General features: G+C 42.6%; 1 protein-coding gene across 4 annotated transcripts in view; it reads right to left on the bottom strand.

Moving 5' to 3' along the window:
* Nucleotides 1-20,716, bottom strand: part of DCTN4-p62 (dynactin subunit 4) — a 97,000-nt gene that overhangs the window by 58,979 nt on the left and 17,305 nt on the right. For 3 of the 4 annotated variants that reach the window (XM_037424893.2, XM_075896234.1, XM_075896233.1), the window contains exons 3-8: nt 18,357-18,535; nt 18,216-18,259; nt 14,330-14,431; nt 3,338-3,396; nt 3,099-3,211; nt 737-846 (exon numbers count right to left, since the gene is read on the bottom strand). In XM_037424893.2, the coding sequence (XP_037280790.1) occupies nt 737-846; nt 3,099-3,211; nt 3,338-3,396; nt 14,330-14,431; nt 18,216-18,259; nt 18,357-18,535 (607 nt within the window). The remainder of the gene's footprint in view (nt 1-736; nt 847-3,098; nt 3,212-3,337; nt 3,397-14,329; nt 14,432-18,215; nt 18,260-18,356; nt 18,536-20,716) is intronic. The other variant, XM_037424894.2, reaches the window with a different exon arrangement.

Raw genomic sequence — 20,716 nt, 5'->3', positions numbered from 1 at the left:
TTTCGGCAGAATGCAAGCACCTGCTAAATATGTTAGGTCTTGGAACTTAGTATGCTTAGAGCGTACAAGCTGGTATGATACGATTTTAAACTTAAATTAATCGATGTGAGAATATGATTTCTTCATTCACACGTGAAGTGAAGCGACGCAGCAGTGAAATTTTTCCTGGATATGCGTTTTCATGGCTTAGCACCCCTTCACTGCAGTGCAACCACCTTTGCAAAGATCAAACATGGACTAATGATGATGATAACTGTGGTCTTCCCTTCGTATCAGGGGGGAGGGGGGGAGGGCACCTTTTTGTGTTCTGACCATAAAAATAACTAAAAATAAATTTTAAAAATACACAACAGGTCCATGAACATTAGAACTGTTCACTGTCTCCCTGACCACCACCTCAGAAGTCTTGCTCTTGTTATTGCTGACACTGCCACGGGGTCTTCAACTGCCGCCATACACCACTTACATAGGCTCTTTCATAACTTAGCACCCTCCACAGTAGCGGAACCACCTTTACAGGAGGTTATATGTGGGCTAACATTTCCTCAGTCATGCAGGAGTCTACAATTATGACACGAAGCAGTGGACTGATAATGTGCAACAACAATGCCAACTAGACGAGGTGAATGATGCTGCCAGTCTAGACAATTCAAATCGGGGAGACATACATGAATTTTGAAGGCTGGAAGCATCACAATCCTGTCTAAGCAGGGCTTCAGAGCCACCGACTACTCACCCGACACCTCTGTGAGCGCTTGATGAGCAGAGGTTTGCGCTTGGGCTGCAGAAAGGCCACGTACTCAGCTTGCAGATCCGGCTGGGACAGTCGCTGGCCAATGCTGCACACTAGGACAAGTATCAAAAACTCAGTCAGAGTTCCCGTTCCCTTTTCACAAATCAAATGCACTGCTTAATGAACATAAGAAATAAGCCAAGTATCTTAATTATTGAAACGTAGAAATAACCATGCTGCAGGTTCAGTGCTTTACCAGTTGATTAATAGGCTATGGCAGTCTTTCCCTCCCACTTTTTTTCAGGTGCCCAGGAGTACCTTAATCTTTCTATAGTTAATAACAATGAAATTATCTCTTAGATCCCTTGTTCCTCTCGCAAGGATTTGAGTTCAGCTATCTCGGTGCTGTTACACTGCATCTTACTGATGTAACAGCCGCTTCTTGCCGGTACTTACCTATGGAGCAGAAACCTGGACATTTACAAAGAAAGTTCAGCTTAAATTGAGGACGACGCAGCGAGCGATGGAAAGGAAAATGATGAGTGTAACCTTAAGAGACAAGAAGAGAGCAGAGTGTATCAGGGAAGAAACCGTGGTTAAGGATTTCATAGTTGAAATCAAGAAGAGGAAATGGACATGGGCCGGGCATGTAGCGCGTAGACAGGATCACCGCTTGTCATCAAGGATAACTGGCTGGATTCCCAGAGAATGCAAGTGGGTTAGAGGGAGACAGAAAGTTAGGTGGGCAGATGAGATTAGAAAGTTTGTGGGTATAAAGCGGCACCAGCAAGCACAGAACCGAGTTGACTGGCAGATCATGGGAGAAGCCTTTGTCCTGCAGTGTATGTAGTCAGGTTGATGATGATGATTTCAATCCAATCAGGGTCTCTGTAGTTAATAACAATTACATTTATCTCTTGGACCGCTCGTTCCTCTCACGATGATTTGAGTTTGGCTATCTCGATGCTATCAGGGTTTATTGGCTTGCTCTAGCTACTCTGTGAAAAATGAAAAACACATCTTCAATGTGCACATTGTCATTCAAGAGAAAGGGGAATATCGACATGATAGGCTTATTTTAAACTTGTGCAGATATTTCAATGCTTCGAATATTTGAACAAATATTACAGTATCCAAAATCACTTGAATTCAAATTTACATTATTTGATATTTTAAAGTATTTGAAAAGAATGAATACTTGGTGTATATTAGTACGCACGTGACCCCCTATAAAGGTGTTTCAGTGCAGAGAATAGTGCTAAATGGTGGAAGCATTTATACGTATGTGTATTGTAGTCCACATGTAAAACCCTGGAAACATGCTTTCATTGCAATAAAGAGGTGCTAAGCCAACATACTCAGAGCAAATCCGCACTGCCACAAAACTTTACTTTAAGGTTAAAGTCACATACATACTAGCCTCACATCAATTCATAATTTTTTAAGGTTAAGAGCTTGTTACACCAGCTTATACAGTTTTTCATTTTGAAGCAGCGCGCACAGGACGAGGACAAAGAAAATTGAGGAGCACGAGACATGTGGCTGTGAAGTGACCATAGCTGTGAAATGAAGAAGCTTTAGAACTCTGAAATGGGTTGTCCCCTCTAGCACATTCTGATAGGTCGGTCTCTCCAGCTCCCTTCTACAAGAGCATCGCTCGTGCTGGAAGGACATGCTTCGCCTGGACTGCGCATTGAACATCATAGCTGATTGTAGTCCATTAAACAACTTTACATATGAAGAATAGATTGAAACGTCGACTTTTTTGTTGTTGCTGTTGATATTAGCAATGTGAGAGATGAGATGGAGTCGGGAGTGCACATGTGTTGAGAGCAGGTCTCGAAGGCTGCGCGTGGTTGACGGTGGAGGAACAAGATGGCGCGAGTGTCAAATGAACAGAAGGGGGCGCGCGTGTGCGCGCGGGAATGCAAGAGGAGAGAGACGAAGCTACGGAGAGAGAAGTCATACATGTTGGATATTTGGCACAAAGAATAAAGGATGTGCAGAGAGTGAAGTGAATGTGTGGGTTGTGAAGTATGTCCTCGAGTCTAACAGCATAAATCAAGCGTGCAATAAATCCGAAAGGCAGCTCGCTTCCAAGCACTGATAGCATGTGTCAGAATGGATCTTTTTCCAGGCTTATTCTTATTCAACAAGGTGGTCACCAATGCACGTTATCATTCAGGGAACCCTGATGATGCTCCTGAGGAGTTATAATATTTCTGGCCATGCATCTGCTTTGCAATTCCTGTGGACTAATTACAAGCACACTCTAATGTGCCACTTAGACTTTCGTTGCAAATGCGAGAAGCAACGGTTAACTGGGCAAATGCCGCAATGGTGAACAGCATCTTAGAAGACTCACCTTGAGCCACACTGACAGGCTCAGTAAAGTAGTCCTCGGGGAGTGGCTCGAGTTCATCGGTGGCGACGGCCGGCTGCATCTCTTCTACTTTCTTTACCTCGTTCTCCTTCCTTCTGCAAGAGTGTGCCACTAGTTATGCCTTTCTTCATTCATCATTTGGACAAAAATAGAACCATGGTTAATCCCAAATAGCCACACCAAAACAGAAAGCAGGCTGTTCATATTTTGCAGGAACTTACCCAACACTGATGAGGCCAGCAAACTTTTTGGCCACCACTGCTGAAACTCCATATCGGTCCTTGAAAAAAAAGAAAAAAATATGTCCTTTCTTCATTTTTGCAAGAGAAAAAAACTACAAATGTGACAGTACCAGAAAGTTCTGGTATCCTTAGTGTTATTGCATGATTTAATGCTAATGCTAACAAGGCTCCACTATATGGCACGAACGACTCCTTCAATATAGCCGAAGGGAGTGAAATGCTGTTGCAAACATATATGCTATCACCTAAATGTAAAAATATTGGCACTATCTGTCACAGCATTGCACAACTGCACTTACATTGGTGTGGAACACATGCCAAAAAGCATCCTGCTCTCTCTTGCAACAAGCTCTCTTGCACATGCACTGAAAACAACTCATCTGGTGTGAAAACACTGAGCATCCCAGCACACCAGCACACTTAGTCTACTACGTGTTACCTGCTTGGTATTAAAAACGGAAATAAATTGTAGGGGAAAAAAGACAAGCCACTTTCTGCTGGTGTTAGAGGTGTGCTAGCAGCTTTTAAAGGACCTTCTTTTAATGTAAAAGAGGTCAAGGGTGGATGAGGGTCCTAAAATAGCACAAAATTTTAAAAAATGCCGACTTTCACAAATTACAATTTGAGGTATTTATAAGCAAAAGTATGTTTGGAAAAATTTTATATTATGGCAAAATACCAGTTGTTTTTCTTAAAAGCTTAATATGCTAAATTACAAATGTTTTTGAAACTGGAAACGTAATTTTCTTGGCATTGTTCATTTTGTGAAGTGAATCAGCCTTTGGAAGTTTTGAGCAAGTTTCTGTGAAGATATTGAAACAAACTTAGTACCATCCTTTTCTGCAGCACTTCAACTACAGGATAAAGCTTTTCTTTTCCTCTCAACCTTGTTAGAATTTTAATTATGTGGCAAATAACAGCTGATTACTGGAAGCTCGTTTTTACCATCTAAGTTTAAAAATTATTTCTGATCAAAGAAATAGCTGTTTTGACATCTAGTTTGCTTTAGCCTGTGGAATGAACCTTTTAGAGGAAACAAGTAGTTTTGAAAACTAGCTTTTTTTATTGCAAGTTATCATAACGACCCAATAACCTAATTATAATGTGAAAATTTGTCATTACTTTGTTTCTTAATGAGATATTCAAAACCTGTTTGCAGATTTGAAATCTCCATTAAATGGTACACATGCATGGTAATTTTCATGACAGTAGGATAATAAATTTAAAAAAACTTTTTTTTAAGACCCTCGTACTTCGTTAAATCCCATAACAGGATTGATGCCACTAAGACACTTAGCATACCACTTCCTAGAACAAGTCATCATAAGTACCTTGGCCTCACCTTTACTAGCGATCTGAGATGGGATGCCCACGTTTCTAACGTTACAGCTACCGCACTGAAACGACTTTTTTTTCTGAGACGATGCCTTCGACTAGCACCTTCTGAAATTAAACTGTTAGCCTACAACACGTACGTGAGATCTGTTCTTGAATATGCGAACATTGTTTGGTTCCCGTACACAAAAAAACATATTGCGAAGCCAGAAGGCGTGCAAAGAAAAGCTGTTCGATTCATCTTTAACAAGTTTAGGCAAACAGACTCACCAACTGAAATGCTCGAAGAAGCGGGCATGCTAACGCTGCAAAAACGAGCAAGACTAGCACGCCTACGATTCATGTACCAGCTACGCCATAAGCAAACCAACATCGATGCCTCCAGGTACATTACACTTCAACAATCACGACCCACCCGTAAGAAGCACCCCGAAATGCTACAAGAATACGCATTCCGTACGGAATGTTTCAAACACTCATTCTTCCCAGCATCTATAAGGGAATGGAACAGCTTAGCAGCTATGATTACTAGCAGCAATTCTTTAAATATTTTTTCACGTCTTCTTGAAGAACATTTGCGTTTGGAACCCTAATATTGCGCTATTGTGGTCATCTTTGCAAAATCCATTGTTTTAGACTGTGTTATTTCGACTCTTCCACACTGTAATCATTTGAATATAGTACAATTACTGTTAGAACTTTATTGTTAGAATTTGGTTAGAATTTGTTTGAATTTGATTGTTAGAAATTGTGAGAACTTGGTAGCATCAATGTAACGCGTATCCTAAACGATGTATAACTTACGGATGTTTTTATTGTGTGCTTTTATTGTGTGTTTTCCCGATGTCCTTTCTGCGAAAATCCCGACAAGGGATTGGCAGTATTTTTAAATAAATAAATAAATAAATACCAAATATTGCACAATAAAATGCCCTTTCCAAAACGTATATGTTGTAGAGCAACGAAATATTTTGGAATGAATAAAAATGTGGAAAGTGTGTAATTTGTGGTTGCAGGCTGACAAGCAGTGTGATAAAAAACACCATATATGCAAATATATTCAAAACAAAGAAAAGTCAGAACATACATTTTGAAGGTAAATGACCTAGGAATAGTATAAAAAGTAATAAATATTATACAAAATGTGTCTATTCACACTGACAAAAAAAAAATTGGAACCGAGGTGCTGCTTCGTTGCTCGTGCGATGCGGTGAAACATTGCTTGGCTTTTCGTGAGACGCAAGTGAACTCGTACACCTTTCTCAGTAATGTTTTTTTTTTTTTTTTTGCAGTAACAGCCTGAAGGTGGTACAATATAAATGGATATTCGTGATGTGAATGATCAATCGATAAATCCGATGTTCAATGAACTTCACTATTTCGTCTAGCATCACCTCTTTCCATGAGCCACCTCACTCGGCATAGGCTGGCATTTCAATATATGCATCGAAGCATAATTCTTGGCACATTTGCCCATTACATTATAAAAATTAACAATATCACGCTCAGTTGCAAAACGTTTCGCGCTGTTTTATAGTGGGAGCCAAGATGTGCTCCGGTGGCCTTCTTGTCATGAGGAGCTGTAAATCCAACGCCAGCACACCGCGCCTCAGCGACATATGGACCTCGCACGTAACCAGAGTAGCTATAGAGTTGTGCACAAAGGTCAGCAGCTACACACTTGCAGCAGAGGAGACAACTTGATGCCGTAAACAAAACAAACACATGAACAGCTGTAGATGTCTCAGGTTTATTTATTTATTTATTTATTAGAATACCCTCAGGGCCCGTAGGGCATTACAGAGGGGGTGGGTACAACATATATAACACACAAGAAAAAAAGAGAAAATAAAGAAACAAGTATCAGATGCGCAAATCAGGAAGGCAACATAAGTCAACTAAAAATGTATAAGAATTCAAGCACATACAAGACAAAGATAGATAATGGAAACTGCGTATAGTTACAAGCATTGCTGAGAAATTGCAGTCTTGAATAACAAAGGGTCTGTTATTGATACAACGGAAGAGGGAAGGTGGTTCCAATCGGCGGCTGTTTTCGGTAAGAAGGCTGCTGAAAAGAATTTGGTGCGGCAAAACGGAATGGCAACCTTATGCTGATGATCAATGCGCGATGAGTGGTATGACGGTTGTGAAATGAGGTCTCGCTTCATTGATGGATTGTGAAAAAATATCTTATGAAAAAAATGCAGTCGCGCCAGTTTCCTCCGGACAGTTAAATTGGGTAGGTCAAGGTTAGATTTCATTTCTGATATGCTAGCAGTACGGGAATAATTAGAACAAATGAACCGAACTGAGCGGTTCTGAACAGATTCTAACGCGTTAATTAAATTTTGCTGCACGGGATCCCATATAGCGGACGCGTACTCAAGCTTTGGGCGAATTAGTGATCGGTATAATAGAATTTTGAGGGACAGCGGAGCGCGAGAAAAGTTGCGGTGTAAGTATCCTAGCGTTCGGTTAGCGTTATTACAGATGTAGGTAGATGTTGTAGAGCAACGAAATATTTTGGAATGAATAAAAATGTGGAAAGTGTGTAATTTGTGGTTGCAGGCAGGTTGATGCAAAACATGATCGCCATAAAACCTGAAGCTGAGGTGCTGTCATCCTCGGACTTTAAAGTCGTCCTCACTCAAGTGTGAGGGTGCTATCACCCTTGTAAAGTTGTTTGCGCCTCGTGGCGCATGTCTTTCACGCATAGACTGCATTTCAGGTTCACAACTATCGCATGGTAAATGGCGTTGTGCTCGCGAGCGTTTTAAAGCCCCTATACTTCTTATAAGTACTGCCACCTGCTCTCCTTTCGCCGCCTCCTCTCCAGCGTGTTGCTTTTTTTCTTTCTCTTGCGATAGTGGCACCCCCTGTAATGTGCCACGATCTTGCAGTCTGATTTTGAGCCGGTGGCGCACCCCCCCTGCTGCATTAGTTACAGCTGCTTTTGTACAACTGTGGCCATGTCTCGCATACGACTTTATATAATGATTCTTCTGCGTTGATTTTCTCAACAAGACTGGGTGCGCTCACCGTCAATATTACGGCAGAAGAGCTGCTGCAAGTCATGCACTAGTTGTACCGAATTGCACGTCCTTCAAATTTCTTTTCACAGCCTAGCGTTTCCTTGTTTATCTGGTGCTGATATACATAAATGGATTTATTGAGAACAGGTTGAAATTAAATTCACCAAAACTCGGCACGCTAATTATTGAACCGGTAAGAAATATTTCAATCCTTGGTGGCGGCACGAGAAAGATGAGCGAGTCTTTTTGGCGGGGGGCGGTTAGCGCGAACGGCTGTTTCTAGGGGTGGGCCTACAGTCGACGGCTCCGCGGCTGTCTGCCGTGGGCCCTCGTGGTAAGACAGGGGTTGGTGAAACAGCCTAGTGTTTTCTTGTGTTTTTTACGTTGTTGAGTAATACTGTGTAAGGCTGTTTTAGCGTGTTATTAACAGTTGATGTATAATAATTCAACTGACCATATCTTCAATCTAAAGCAGTTAATAAACTTGTGTTGTTTGGTTCGGTCCGACAGCATCTGCTGTGTCCAAGAGCGTGGCGCTCTCCATATCGAGATCCCACACAATTTAGGCGTGGTTGCAAGGCAGTTTGGAGCTGCGCGTGTTTTTTGCAGCGCAGGTGCGCACCGATGTGCACGTGACAACAACGTCGTAAAAGAAACTAGTGACACTAGATGCGGCCCTGTGCCCGATATAACGATACAAGCTAAACCAAAGCTGCTGGAAACTGGCTGAGAAGGCCACCTCTACACACTTCATACAGTGGACTCCCATTAAACGAAACTCTGTTAAAGGGAAAAGGCGCATAAACCCAACTATCTAGGCGTATTTGGTTGGTCTCCTATATAAGTAACAATCAAAAGTTTTGGGTAATCGGAACATTTTTCTTAGCCTACATCGGTTAAGTGAAACCAAAACGAGCAAAATCCATGAACGGCGAAAGTGGCCACGGCAGTCTAGCAACCATGAAACAATAGCTAAAGCTAGCCCAGTTATGGTGGCTAGAATTGGGAGGTGATGCCAGCGCCCGCATATTCGCCGAGCGCTCGCTTTGCGTTTTCTCGTCGGCTCGCCTCTGAAAGTGTGTCTGGGTGTGTGCAGTTTCCCGCGTTGTTGTTTCGCTTTTGGCAAAATGTATTTAGTTGCTGACACGACAGTGTGAGTGCCGAGCTTAAGATGAACTCTAGCACTACGAAAGCGAGGCAACGCCACTGCTTCGCTCCTGGCTGCACAAGTGGCTATGTGTCATTGAGGGAGCAAGGTCAGCGTGCTTCTCTCTTCTCTGTTCCCAAAGACCCTGCCCTCTTCGAAGCCTGGCGACGAGCCGTACCCCGTGCCGACAAGTCGTTGGACGCGAAGTCAGCACTCTGTGAGCTTCATTTCGACGAGCAGTTTATTGAGCGTTTTTACACGCACGTGATAAACGGCGAAACTATTCAGATTCCCCGTGGGAAACCGGTGCTGAAATCTGACGCGATGCCAACCATATTCCCAAATGTTTCTGCGTGTCTTTCAAAGAAAGTGCCGAAGAAAAGGACGTCAAGAACATCCACTTGCGGCCTGCTATCGAAAATTCGACGCCAGGAATCAAGCACGTCTGCTTGCGAGGAGACAGCTGGCTCATACAGCACAGAAAGTGACAGTCACCAAGCACCTGTTCCGAATGTGCCTGCTATTCCTGACGTCCGCAAGTGTGGTCTTCCCAGCGCTTACTCGGCTCGACATCTGATTGCTGGAGCCGACAACGCCACGGTGTTTACAGTGTGCACACTAGATGGTGACAAGTTGACTTTTGACAAGTATGTGTTAATGACATCAAATGAAAACAAACTTCAAGCGACAGCTTTTGTGCAAGCCACAAAAATAAAGACCCTTGACATTACCGACATCGAAATGGCAGAAGAGTTGCTTCGCGACGTCGACTCCATGATACCATGCAGAGGGTTTGGTAAAACTGGTGAATTTGGAGTAAATTTAAAGTACAAGAAGAAGACTTTTGATGACAGAACCTTCAGCCCATCTTGCCATGGGGTTGCTCGAACGTCAGAAAAAGCCTTCCCACAATGCAAGCACCTCCGAAGACTGCTCCTGAATCAAGAGTCCTACAGGCAAAGAAAAGGCAAAAATGTGGCCCAGTCCCATACATACAGGCTTTCATACAGGCTTAAGCTGCAAACAGCGCAAGCGAAAAGGAGTCGCCTGAGTGTCCTGCAGGCTAAATCACTCATCAAATAAATGAAAGAAAAGAATGCACAGAATGACTCTGCAGCAATTGAAGAAGCGGTGAAGGCCCTACCCATTAAGCAGCAGCAACAAGTCAAGGCGTGCTTTGCAGCGGCTAAAAGAAAATCCACAAAAGGGATGAAGTATGAAAGTGAATGGGCTCTAGAGTGCCTTATTATGTCCATGAAAAGCCCACGCCTCTATGAGCATATACGCAAAAACAACATCATGGCGTTGCCTTCTCGAACATCACTACGTCGATATCTCAAGCATTACAGGAGTGGGTTCGACCTGAGCGAAAAAGTGTTTGCTGCTGTGGCGGAAAAAACAAAATCTATGGACTTGTTCCAGCGCCATGGTGAGCTGTTCATTGATGAGATTAAGCTATCCGAACCCTTGAGCTTGGAACCCGATGGCACTATCTAAGGTTTTGTGGACCTTGGGAAGTTCACACCAGAGAGTGAGCGCTTTGTAGCATGTGACCATGGTCTTGTAGTATTGTTCGTGCCTTTTACAGGCACGTGGCACCAGATTATTGGGGTGTTCGCATCACGCAGCAATGTGAAGTCCGAGACGTTAGGCACAATAATCCTCGAAGCAGTAGTCATGTGCGAAAACGCTGGTCTGCCCGTAGACTTTATCACTACTGATGCAGCAGCGTGGAACAGAAGCATGTGGCACTCATTCGGCATACACGGCAGGAAAGGAAACACAGTCTGTAGAAGGCAGCACCCTACAGACCCAGAAAGTTTTCTGCACTTCATCTCGGACTTCCCACACCTTTTTAAATGTGTGAGGAACACTTTTGTTCGAACAGGCGTAAAACTGCCAGAAGGCCATGCCAGTGTTGACGCTATTGACTGTGCCCGGAAGCTTGATGAACAGCATGACACGACTCTCAAAGCCATGCCTCATGTTAGCAAATCGGTCCTGCATCCCAATGGCTTTGAAAAAATGAGGGTAAATTATGCAGTGCGGCTTTACAATGACGAAGTCCTCAGAGGCCTTTTCTTGTACAATGAAACCATCGAAGAAAAGCATGAGAGCACAGCGGTGACAGTCAGCTTTGTGGAAAGAATGAGAAGGATCATTGAGGCCATGACTTCAAGGTGCAGCTCAGGTGCACTTAAGCCTGGAGAGACGCACGAGAAGTGCATTCAAAACTTCTTGACTTACCTGGACGATTGGGAAACAGCTGCTGGCTCCGGAGGTTTTCTAAGCCGCAGTACAGCCGAGGGGCTTCGTGTTACCTTATCAAGCACGCTACACCTTCTCCGCTACCTGACGATGAAGTTGAACTTCAGATATATGATGACATGCCGCTTGAGTCAGGACCCCCTGCAGAGGCTGTTTGGAATCGTTCGACAAATGTCTGGATGCAATGATCATCCGACTGCCTCCCAGTTCTTAATCTCGGTCAATACTTTGAGCTTTCAGATTTTGGCAAAACCACCGAAAGGAAGAAATGTGTCCTCTGGACTACTGAGAAGTTTGCTGGGAGCTGACAACGGAAAGGACCTCACTCCTCGGAGGAAGTTAGATGAGCTTCTTGACGTAGGAAACCTTGCTGAAGCACATGAAGTGCTCAATGAATATGGCCACGGCACCGAGCATGCAGACATGGTCGTGCAAAGCAGCGATGCCAGACTCATATTCTACATGGCTGGATATGTGGCAAGAAAAAGCGTTGCAACAGCTCCAACAAGGCAAGAACGATCTATCTCCAGCTGCAGCATCCCTCATGGCTGCTGTTGACCAAGGAGGCCTGCTGTACCCATCAGCCAAGCTCAATGAACTCGTGACCCCTCTCGAGAACACTTTTACCCACTGCTTCAGTGTGATAGAAGTCAAACCTGACAGCATCATGAACTTGGTTTCCTTCTTGCAGCTAAGAAAGCTTAAACTTATTGGCTGCCCTGATCACAGCATGTCCCTCACAAACAAAATTATCAAGTTCTATGTTCTTACTAGGCTCCACTTTCATGTCAAAGCTCAGAACAGCAAGCGAAACGCTAAGCAGGAAAGAATGAAATTGCTGAAGCTTAGACAGGTGCTCTGAGTTTGATATCGTTGTAACCTTAAGCTCTATTGTTTTTTTTTTTTTTTTTGCCGAGTGGAAAGTGATTGTATGCCTCTCATTACTTAAGTGCCAAGCGATGCGCTGTCTGTGTGCAATGTTTCTATGTTTTTAACCACTCCGGAGCGTATGTAAATGTGCGCATTTCTTCATTATTTTACCCTGTTTTCTATGATGTGCAATAGATATTACTAATAATATGATGTGCAATAGATATTTGTTTTATTTTCCTCCTCCAGAACTTGGGTAATATTTTTTTAAGAAAGCTGTCGCCTTGCACTACAAAACACTGCAGGGATATGCGAACGAAAGCTTTTAGTTATGCAGCGGCAGCCAATTTCTTTTGGTGCTTGAAATGGCATTCTATTAGCCATCGTCATAGTGAGTTATCTGAATCGCCAATTTATCTGAATCGTGCATCTTTAAAAGGTCCGCGCGCGTAACTAGCATCACCATTTCACCGACAGCGCCACCGCCGCGTTGCTCGAAACGAAGGAGTGGCTCCGAGCTCCCGTTGGCGTCACCTCCCAGTTCTAGGCACCATAGCCCAGTCAAACCAATCCAGGGATTGCACATATCCGCGCACGCCGAGAAGCAATCGACCACTCGTCGTGAACTTGAGGAGTCAGCCTTGAGGAACCGATAGCTGAAGTTCAATATGAGGACCTGTGCTCAAGCTTTAATGAGATGGTGTGTGATCCCGAGCCCATTTGAGTGGCTGACAGTGCAGCAAGAGATGCTGCCATCCTGTTGCAGCGCTACTTAGAACACGATGGTGGCACAGAGTTCCTGCCCAGCCTTTCAGCAATGCACTCCTACCATGTGAGAAAGTGCTTGAACAAGGCCAAGCAAATTGTTATCACCTCCTTCTTTCCGAATCACCAATATTAGAAACATTTTTCTTTCTAATCAACTATAGTAGTATTGCGTACTTTAAAGTGTTTCTGTTAATCAGCCACAGTTGGTGCTTTTGAAGTAAAGTCATATTTCATTCATTTTGTGGGCTTTGCTTAAATGAAAATTCTCATAAATGGAACAAATTTTCAACCTCTTCGAGTTCCCTTTGAGGGGAGTCCACTGTACATACGGCAAACCTTCGGTGATATATTTTTGTAAGTTTTCCCGGACACCTAGCAACAGCTCTTTTGAAAAGCTGGCCTAAATTTCTGTTAATTACAGTCAACTCTCATTAATTCAAACTTGAAGGGACCATAGAATTTAGTTTGAATTATCAAGAAGTTTGACTTATCAGAAATTCTCAAATATATGAGTCTGGGTTAAGTGACACCACACAGTTTGATTAGGCATTGATTTAAAAATGTCTAAATGCAGGAAACAGAAAAAAATTGCACGCAGGAAACAGAAAGCAGATGTGTAAAGTCCACAGGTTTATTGGCCATTTACTGCTGATCAGACCTTTTAAAGAAATCGTAAATCGCCAACTGCTTCATTGTTATATGTATGTACCTAGAGCACAAAGCTCTCTTTACCAGTTGAGAAGCATCATGGTTTACCATGTGTGTGCTTTCTTTGAAACATTTTTTTTAATTGCAAAGCGTTTTTCCTTGAAAGCCTCAGGTGCTTATTTTTCATTTTTAGACTGTTAGGATTATATACGCACACAAACATTTAAACAGTAGTCAGAAAGCAACAGATATTTTCTAGTGTGGACCTGCAAAAAGTATGAATTAACAGAATGATAGAGTTTGAATTAAGAGGCTTTTAAATACATTGAAAGAATAGAGGGCCAACCAAAAAATCAAATTTTGTTTGAATTAACCGAAAGTATGAATTATCAGAGTTTGAATTATCGAGAGTATATTACTGCTGAACACTGTCAGATTGCGAAGCTTATAACTTAATTTGGTATTTGACTTGCAAAGGATCCTTTAATTACAGAACTTTGATGGTACTGCAGCATAAACACAAAGGGCATGCACTTCTGTCAAGTTCGCCTGCCAAGTTTTCCAGCAACACATACGCGCAAAAGTTTATTAATAATCACTATGTTGCCAAAATGGACAAATTCAAATTATGATAGTTGAGTGACTGGACTAACCTACAAGCAAGTGCTGGGTGCACAATAAATTAATTCTACATGCTCAAATTGACGATACAAAGCATTGATCACAGGTGATCGATTTGAATAGGCATGGTAACGAGAGAGTTAATCTTGACACTTCTTCACATAAGGTGATCAAAGGCTGGTTCACGACATTAATGTCTGCATGCCTTGCTTACTTCTACGAAGGCAAAGCAAATGATTCAACAACTCCCAATTAAACAGAACGTCACAAATTACTGACCGAAAACTGGAGGTAGCCTGCACGCTGGCTAGCTTTCTTGCGATCCCGCTCCATTTTGTCTCTCTGGGCAACCAGCCGATAGTGCTCAAACAGGATGCCCACCTGCAAACATTCACATTACTGCACAGTGTTACTTTAAGACCCTAAAGGCAAAAAGCAGGAGATACCATCTTTATGACAAAACTTGCCCTGAACTCCAACTATCATGCTTGGATATAACCGTATGGACTGAGAATGAAGATAAGCATGCTTATCTGGCCTCGTTTCTTGTTCACTTTACAGACCTTGGCAATGTTTATCAAAGTAAAGATTTGTCAATCATGTTTGTGGCTTACTGCTATCGACAGATGGTTGGCAAAACGTCATGCAGTCACATAGCTTGTTGCCATGCCGCTACACCCAAGGCAAAAAGAAACTGATGTCAAAAGAATTTCATTGTAATATAAAATATGTCATTGCGATGGTAAGATGACGATGCATCCCTTCAACGTTCCCTGAAAGAATCCGACGCACAAGAGAGAGCAATGTGGATCAAAAATTTGCGCATTGATGAAAATGTCACTGACACAATACCAGTTCGTTTGAAAATGTTCACTCATGATCATTTCTTTTTCCGCGGAGAGTACGCTATTAATTTGTGTGTTATTTTTAATATCTTGTGGGCTTCTTGAAAACTAGATTGTGCTTTAGTTTAGACAAGCACTAATAAATTAGGTATTTCGCTCATGTTTTTCTGGGCCTTCATGACTGTAACCTGGAATTGAAATGCATATTTCATTCCCATGCAGGTGGCATGTTTCTAATCTTTTAATTTTTGTCTGCAAAATGCTACGTAGCCGTTAAAAATTTGGCGCACCGTTAAGCCTAATCTTCAAAAGTTGAACGCAATAGTGATATCCTGTCCCTTGTGCCTACTTAAGCCACTTCATGCATACTTGCATGATGTTGCTCATGCTCAAGAAGTTTAAGTTATGCAATACTACAATGTAATCGATAAAGCTGAAAGTGGCTTGCGTCAGTGAAGCTTTTTCGCATATGGCATCATTCTGTGTAATTGGTAGCATGCTTCAAACCACGAGAAATTATGCACGTAATATACTTTTGAACTTGCTATGCACCCACTACATGGTCTTAGGATAATACATGCAATAACATGTGTGCTTTTTGTAATGAGTGGCCAGCTTTAAACCACAAAGCCGTTATGACAATCACATATTCTGGTGCCCAATTGCTCGTACCACACAATATTACTGCTTTATATGACATGTACTATGAAGCCTGTATACAGGACACATATTAGTAAAGCATGAAAGTTTTTTTCACTGCATTTCCAAGCAGGTACGTGGCTGTGTAATAGGACACCTGCTTGCCATGCAAACAACTTGGGTTCAATCTTCCCTCGGACCTGGGAATCTTTATTGTTTTATTTGCATCCTTCTCGATTTTTCAGTAACAAGCAAGTGATTATTTTTCACTATCACAATAAAATTCTAGAATGAGAGAATAAAGGTTGAAGAACACTGCTGTCCCAAATAAGAATATCCTAACATTTGCTTGCACGTTCTGAAGATGCCTGTTATCCACAAACACTTGTCTTTATACAGTTGGCTCACTTGAAAGGCTCCATAAAAAAAGAAAAGACATCTGCTACAGATCATCAAAATGTGAATGTTTGCAGATTCCATGCACTTGAAGTGTTTTGTCCCTGAGATCCTTCATACCAATTAATATAAAATGATAGGCAGCAGGCACCCTTTTGCCTTCGACCCTACAATCCACGAATTTCCGTAGAGTGCTAAGCAAAGGAGCTCGTACAACCATGGATATTGCTGTTAACCTCGCATACTTTTGCATTGATGCCACCATAAGCAGTGTTTTCTAGAATTGAGAACAGCTTTCTGTAAGGTAGTAGTGTGTTTCTGAACCTGTCTATTCCTGCAAGTGTAATCTCTTTGCATTTTCACCTCTTAATCCTCTCAAGGTGCAACTGGCAGAAATTCCCACATGTTAGCGGAGTTGGGCACAAACCATGCAAAAGCTAGCACAGCATGCACAAGCCGAGTAATACATTAGAGAATTGTTGTGCTTTGGTCACTTTTGGTTGCTACATTGTGACATACACATATGCATGCAAAGCGTTTCATTATCTTGGCAATGGTAAAAAATTTTGGAGTGTCAGTCAAACATTTTTGCCAACAAAGACATTTCCTGAGGTAAAGAATGGCAGGAATATTGCAAAAAGTGATACAACTATGGTACACTATTTTGCCCCCCCCCCCCCCCCCCCCAATGCAGCATGTCTAGTTTCTTCAACTCAACGTAACTGATCAGCATGTGTATAATAGCAGCTGGTCTATCAATGATGACATGCGAACACACGATAGCAGATGTGAAGCTTGCATAACAATAATCAGATAATGGTGCAGCTGCATTCATGTCCCCAAAGCAGATGCTTTACATCACCATCAAGTTCAGCTCCAAAGATATGAAGCTTCTGAGCAAAATCAAATGTGCCAGATAATCGGCAGACTGTAATTGTGATTAATGAAACTCAAGCCACTCGGTTCCTTTAATTCCCTAAAGTTGGAAATGGCAGAGTAAACTTATAGCACTGAATGGCATTCGTGGCAGCGTGCTTAAAGGGGCACTGACATCAAATTTCAAGATCATTCAATTACTTGGTATGCATAGGTCTTCTTGGCCAAATTTGAAAGGCGCCTGTCGCGTTTCGACTACGTGCGACATTGACATTAGTGCTACATGTTCGGTGTGATACATTCCACAAATACCATCCTGAGTGACGATACGCTAGTACTAAAGTAACAATGACGTCGACGATCTCAGAGTGTGTCTGGAGCTGACTCCCAGCAATGCGCTCACTAGTGGCTTTCCTTGCTGTATTGAAGCTTGCGTGTGATTCATCGTGTCGCATCGACTGATTTGCATTGTGCTCCACTGCATATGAGTACGATCATTCAAAGCCACAATACGTGCCAGAATGTCGGGAAACCGCTGCGTAGTGAGAACCTGCACGTCGAGGCGTGGAAAAAGCGAGATGTGAGTGGCATTTCATGCCTTTCCAAGCCACGATATTCAACGCTGCCAGTGGGTTGACTTCGAACGCGCTGTTGGACAGAAGGACTGGACGCCTGTGAAAAACAGTCGCATTTGCTCCCTTCCATTTGTGGCGACCTGCTACAGGGTAAATCCTGTGTTGGCGAATCAGTTGGGTTTCACTGGCAGAACGAAACCTCTTCTCGAGGACAGGGCTATTCCTACCGTGTGCCCTGCTGCAGCTGAAAGGAGTGATTCACTCGCCAAACGTCCACGACATGAGGTGCGTAGTTGGTGTTCCTGAGCTCCGACAGTATGACCGGGACTGATAAATGCATTACATTTAACGCAGAGCTTGTCAAGCAAGGATCGTCGCGAATCGTGGCGATACCCAATTCCAATTGGCTGTCACCATCACTTGTCGACGTTGACCGCGACGACGGCGAGGACGACGTTGGCGACAGAGGCATGTCTAAGCATTCAGTGACACTGCTGAACTGACTGTACGTGCGCTCCTAGCAGACGAAACCTTAGTGTGACATCACCATTTATTGTGAAAGAGGCATCAGCTGTGCAGCGGCCTCGACGTGGCCGCAAGGTAGCGCTGCCAGCAGTGCAACTTGGCAGGCTTTCCACTCATTTTGAACTACGTTCGAAAGCGAATATAGTAATCAATGTTAAAGATACTCATTCGTCATCCAGGTGCGTTTTAGGTCGCGAATCGCTACTAGGGGTTGATAGCTACTCATTGACGCAAAAATCTTGACATGAGTAAATTTGATGTCAGTGCTCCTTTAAGCAGAGCCACATGTGGGGAAGAACGAAAGCTCACCCGCTTGCTCCAGGGGTTTTCATACTCCTGCCAACCGCCTGTAGCTGCACAAAAAAGGCAGTGTTGGTGGACAAGTCTGGTAACAGTGCGACGTAACAATGTTACGAACAAAGACCGCAAGTGAATGTGGGAGAGGGTTACCCATTGTCTGATCAGGAAGACCAACGTCCTTGGTTGCCCATCGGCACAAGCCACAGGCCATGTAGTAGACCTTTTTAGCCACTGCCTTGCCGGGCTCCTCGGGTGTCTGCACCTGGATGGTGGTGGCACGCACTGACAACGTATGGCCACAGCTTGGGCACTCAAAGCACGTGGCACACCTGCACGTGTACATGGCTTCTTTAGAAGTCCCTCTCATCTACTGCTGCTTTCTGTCCACTCATTACTGCAACACTGATCCACTGCCAATAAACCCCATTTACCCCGGCAGATGATACAATAAATAGGTCGGCTCATCAGAAACAAAGTAGCATGGCCGGTCATGAGACCACACTAGGCTCACAGAATTCATCTCATGAACTTCATCACAACTGATAGAGGCAAGTTTAGGGGACATTATTTGTAGAAATGATGATATTGAAATGAAGGTGGACGAAAACACAACTTGCTGCCGGCAGGGACCGAACCTGCAACTTCCAGACAACGCAGCTCATGCGCTATCAATTCAGCTACGATGTTGATTGTCCCCCCATCCATTTTATTGGTACAGTATCTATAGATATGTAGGACCTCCAGTGTAGTTTAATGGTATAGCCTAAAGATATATGCCATAAAGTGGCCGGGAGACAACTGCCATCGTTGTTTAATTAATAAAGCATCAGCCGTGGTATTCGAAAGTTGCTTTTTCAGTCCTTGCCAGCAGCAAATTGTCATCAGTTCTTGTTATTTCTGTATCTAATGAGCCCTTAAATATAAATTCTTTTGTTCAGCACATAGACTTGAGGCAACAACCTGAAAGACTAACTCTATGTGTGCTTTGCTGTCGTGGCTATCCCAGTCAGACCACATGTCCTTACTTGACAGAGCTACGTTCTGAACATAATGACAATCTATACAATTCAGGGTTTTACCAAGTTCGAAAGTGCAAGTTTTCAAGTCCTTCTGTATCAAATCAAAACTACTGTTTAATCTTCAGACACAATAACACCTGATCATGTCAGACTATAATAATCATGTTACAGAATAAGAGGTAATTCTTTTGTACAGGTGGGCACTACAAGATGCACCTGGTGCTAAGAATTTCTGAATCCGGACAGGCCCCCATTGGAATCTGAACTTGGCTACTTTCAACGCTAGAACGTTATCTAGTGAGACTAGTCTAGCTGTGCTGTTCGAGAAATTAGAGTGTGTTCAATGGGATGTAATAGGGCTCAGCGATGTTAGGAGGACACATGAGGCCTATACAGTGCTGAAGAACCGACATGTCCTATGCTGCCATGGATTAGTTGACAAAGAAGAACTAGGGGTGGAGTTTCTTATACACAGAAGTATCACTGGCCATATGGAGGTATACTATAGCATGAGTGAGGAGGTGGTAAGTATCATAATTAAATTTAATAAAAGGTACAAGATGAAGGTGGTACAGACCTAAGCACCTACATAGAACCATGATGATCATTAAGTTGAATTCTTCTGTGAAGATGTAGGGTCAGCAATTAATAAAGTAAAATCACAGTAAAATGCCAGAGGAGAGTTATTAGTAGAGCTTGCAGAACGTAATAATTAATGGATCTTGAATACCTTCTTCAGAAAAAGGGCTAACCCTAAGTGGACATGGTGTTGTCCTAATGGCATAACTAAAAATGAAGTAGACGTCATTCTGTGTGCACACCCAGGCATTGTACAGGATGTAGAAGCCGATCCGATGCAGTGATGATAGAATGGTATGACCTTGAATTTACCTAGATTTAAGGGGGCAGACTGCTCTTTGGGACCAAAAAGTGACAAAAATATTCATTTTTTAAAATTGACATATTTGGTTTTTGCAAGTATTTTTCTATCTCTCTGCAAATTTTCACACACCAAGAAGTAGTAATTTTTTTGTAATGTCATTTTAACTGTCCAGATTCTTGGTGCTGTTAACATGCAGAACCTGCAAAAAAAATGGGGAACCGACTTTGAGGCTTCTTTAGAATTTGCCAGCCCCTTTCTCTAAGCTCTACTACAAATTTATGAGCACCTTTGTGAGGATTGCTAAACATGCGCACCATGATCGTTGCTTTTTGAAGAAACTGTGTGTTTTCAGTTTTTTCCATTTTTCTCAAAAAAGTAAATTTGTGACTATTCAATTTTGAGGCCTCAATATCTCTGCAGCTAGGGCAGGTACAGCAATATTTCTATTTGCAGTGGAAACCTGTATGTGTGTAGAATGCAAGTATGGGAGCAAAATTTAGAGCACATGCCTATTTAATTATTAATAATCAAAATTGTAACATAATTCCATCTGCTTTTGAAAATGTATAGTTCATTTTGCTGCAAAATAACCAATAAAGGTCTAAAAA

Source organism: Rhipicephalus microplus, chromosome 5 (genome assembly GCF_043290135.1).
Source record: "Rhipicephalus microplus isolate Deutch F79 chromosome 5, USDA_Rmic, whole genome shotgun sequence".
In the NCBI taxonomy this organism is placed as follows: domain Eukaryota; kingdom Metazoa; phylum Arthropoda; class Arachnida; order Ixodida; family Ixodidae; genus Rhipicephalus; species Rhipicephalus microplus.
This window is presented reverse-complemented; position numbering and strand designations above follow the sequence as displayed.